The following is a 3,528-nucleotide window of genomic DNA, read 5'->3' on the forward strand; positions in this document are numbered from 1 at the left end:
CCTGGTGGAAAATCCTTTACCAAAGAATTTCACGAACGCGGAAAGATTAAACAGGATAAAGGGGAAATTCGTTCTCGGATTTTGAAACTATACATATATCCAAATAAAACGAAGCACTTTGATTAATCAATAATTTTAACGGTATAATTTTTAAAAATTTTCCAAATAAAATACAATTTTTATATAACTATCAATGAAGATATTTTCATTGTACGAAAAAGTCGAGGAAAAGTCTTATATCGCAACAAGGAAAGTGCGACAGTGAAATTTTCCATAAGAGAAAACTATATAATCTCCCCAAAATATCGAGCTATTAAACATTATCTATTCTCGATTAATAAAATTTAAAAAAAAGGACCCACTGTTGGATTAGAATCATTTCTGCTCGAAACAAACGCACCCTTCCATTTCTTCGAAACGTGATTACACAATTAAATCCAAAGTGTCCACTATTCTCCTTGGGAGAACCATGGGCCGATCTTAAGAGGACAAAAGGAGAACGATCGCCTCTCCCTTCGCCATAAAACAACCCTTACACTTTTATACAAGTTCATTCTTTTCGAGATATTCCCTATCCCTCTTGTCCGAGCTTTTCTTCCTTCTTTTTCCCTTTCCTTTTTTTCTCTCTCTCTCCTCCTCCTCCTTTTTTTTCCCTACGCCACGGCAGCCAGTTACGAACCAAACAACCCTTGTATTTATGAGGGATTCTCCGAGGAAACAGGGTACACACCGGCCAATTTCCACCGTACCACCCCCCTCCACCACTCATACTACCACCCATTCGTGCTCTTCCTAGTACCGTCCCAATTTTTCCGCCCCATAGCCTTTAACGAGGACTTTTCGTGGGAAATGATCGTTCTTTATTGATAACCAGACCACTTCTAACGGCGGTTTTATTCCACCACCCCTTCGACGAGACTATGAACGAGCTGGACTTTCGTTATACATAAGGGGTTACTGTATTATATGGAGAAGGAAAAGTTCTCCTTTTAATTTTTCTAGAATTAGCGATAATTTGTATTTGGATGGTTAATTTATTTATTTGATTGTATACACGTGCATGTAATAATTAGGTAATCGATAATTAGCGAATATATAATGGATATATTTGTATCGGGGATATTCTTGTGTATCGTTAAATTTAATTTATAATCACGAATAATGCTTGTAGATTATTTTTTTTTTGTATGTAAAATATTATAAAAAATATTGTAATTAAATTTTTTTTAGACAAACGTTAGAGATTATACGAAATCGTATAATTTCTTTTGAAAAATTTTATGTAATAGTTGAGAATTGAATGTATTAAGAAGAAAGATGTATGTATTACACGAAAAAAAAAAATTATATTCGCCATATTATCGAGCCTACTTGATTCTTTTCTCTTTGTTTTATCAATTCTGATTATTTATCAAAATGAATCTTATAGGAAAATATTATTTACTTAATAAGTATGCTGAAACTATAACGTTTAAAAAGTTAAACAATACCTTGTAACCGATTCTCACACCTGTATATTCAACGCGAGAGAAAGAGAGAGAGAGAGAGAAAGCAACGGATTTAATTCGTTCATTGATCCATCACACACGACGAAGTAAAGAGAAAGAAAAAGAAGGCGGAAGGTCAAAGACTACCCCGTTACTCGCCTGCTAAATATTAATCCGCCCGCGTAGTGGAGGCAGAAATTAAAATATAATCGAAAGAGAAAAGTAACAATTGTCGGATACACGGAAGAATACACGGTTTAATTATTAAATAATTCCCAAGAGAAATTAAAAAACGGTCCCATCCCAGACGAGCCGATGGAACTTCCATACGATTAAGGAGCCGTATATCTCTGTGCGCCTCTGTGGACCCTTTTAATTAAAGAGAAAGTAGCGTGTCGTTGAATTATCGCGGCGAGAAAGAAAAAAGGAAAGGAAAAAAAGATGTATAGAAAAATCGCGATGGTAAACACTCGGTGTAAACGTGTGTGTGTCTGCTTCGTTATTTTCCAGGAGCCGCAGCCGCATCCAGGGTGTACGTGGACGCATTGTCTCGATTAGCACGCCAGGCGCAACTGGGTACATGGGGTGGTTCCAAGGATGTCGGTAAGTTTCCCAATCTTCTTATTATCGTCGTCCCTCGGAACTTCTTCTTCCTGTTTCCCGTCGTCGTCGTCGTAGACGCGTCCCCACGGAGATAGGAATACGTGGCTCCCCGCGACAAAACGATAATCGCACATACCGGGTGTCCAGTAATTCCTCTTTCATTGAAATCGTATCGTTTCTTTCCTTAAATCTTTAAGATCTTTGAAAAAATATACGTGTTAAAAGAATATACGAAACGAATATATATCCATCTTTTGTTTATGAATCTTCGAAATTACTCTTTTATCTCATCGTATCCTTGAAGAAATCATTGAATCATGGCACGGTATGCAGAATATGTGTCCGTATACTATCTCTTTTGTCTGCCCCGGTTCTCGGTAATTACAGTGAATTAATTAAAATTTGTCACGTAATTATGGACGAATGAACGGGAGCCACGGTCGATTCTTAAACGACAGCTGCGTCGACGAAGGTTAATTAATTAGCGTTCCACGCATCATTAGACGGGCAAATAAATCGTTGGATCGTGGCGCAGCTGTTGGCTGATCGGAAAATTTGTTTGTCCCCGCGATCGTTACGTTTTGTTCCAAACGCTTTGCCGTTATACGTTGAATTTAGATCCGTAGTTTTACACGTGAACCTCCCCTCCTCTCTCCTCTTCTTCCTTCCATATATACACACACACACACACACACACATATCCTTTCCACGACTTTGTCTTCGTTTCGATGCGCCTCTTAATTACCAGATTGCCCGCGTTCCATGATAATTATTTCAATTACGTCGACGCAGCCGGGGATATTTATAGGAAATTAATAGAGAACCGGCTCGCAATTAAAATCGGCCCGGTCGCCGATTCACGTACATACCGGCGCTGCGTTTTTAATTGTTTTTTCCGTGATTTTAATGGCCAGCAAACACTCACGCCCGGCTCGTATCAACGGTATCCGGTTAATAAGGATTTTAATTCGTATTGATTCGCCGCTTGTTCCCCGGCTCGATTGTAAAGGGAATGGAAATGGAAAACGATTTCAATGGATATAACGAGTTAACTTTTATAGGATCGGGTTATACTTCTTACGTGTACGTATATATTGTACATGTTACAAACGTCTATTAATAATTTTGGACGATGTATTCGTGTAAGTGATTACATGATGAAATACTATGTATTATTTTCAGTTGTGTCTATCGTTCTTTAGTTTTTTTTTTTCCTTTTTTGAGAGCGTGCCAATTCATACGTGCCAATTTTTTCTTTTTTCTCGACGAATAATTTTGACGGAATGAAGAAACAATATTTCGCGTAGTTCTTTAATTAAGGCAAAGGGACTCGTGTCTTGCGTTACAATGGCTCTAAATGTAATTTCGTGTCAACCTATTATTATTATTATTATTATTATTATTATTATTATTATTATTATTATTATTATTATTATTA

At 37.2% G+C, this 3,528-nt stretch overlaps 1 protein-coding gene across 1 annotated transcript in view; it reads left to right on the top strand.

Annotated features, from left to right (window-relative positions):
* The window catches only part of LOC102681294 (trichohyalin), a 185,047-nt gene that overhangs the window by 117,772 nt on the left and 63,747 nt on the right, over positions 1-3,528 (top strand). The window contains exon 4 of the mRNA XM_031512191.1: positions 1,998-2,090. Within this exon, the coding sequence (XP_031368051.1) occupies positions 1,998-2,090 (93 nt within the window). The remainder of the gene's footprint in view (positions 1-1,997; positions 2,091-3,528) is intronic.

This window comes from Apis dorsata, unplaced genomic scaffold (assembly GCF_000469605.1).
Source record: "Apis dorsata unplaced genomic scaffold, Apis dorsata 1.3 scaffold_397, whole genome shotgun sequence".
Taxonomy (NCBI): Eukaryota; Metazoa; Arthropoda; class Insecta; order Hymenoptera; family Apidae; genus Apis; species Apis dorsata.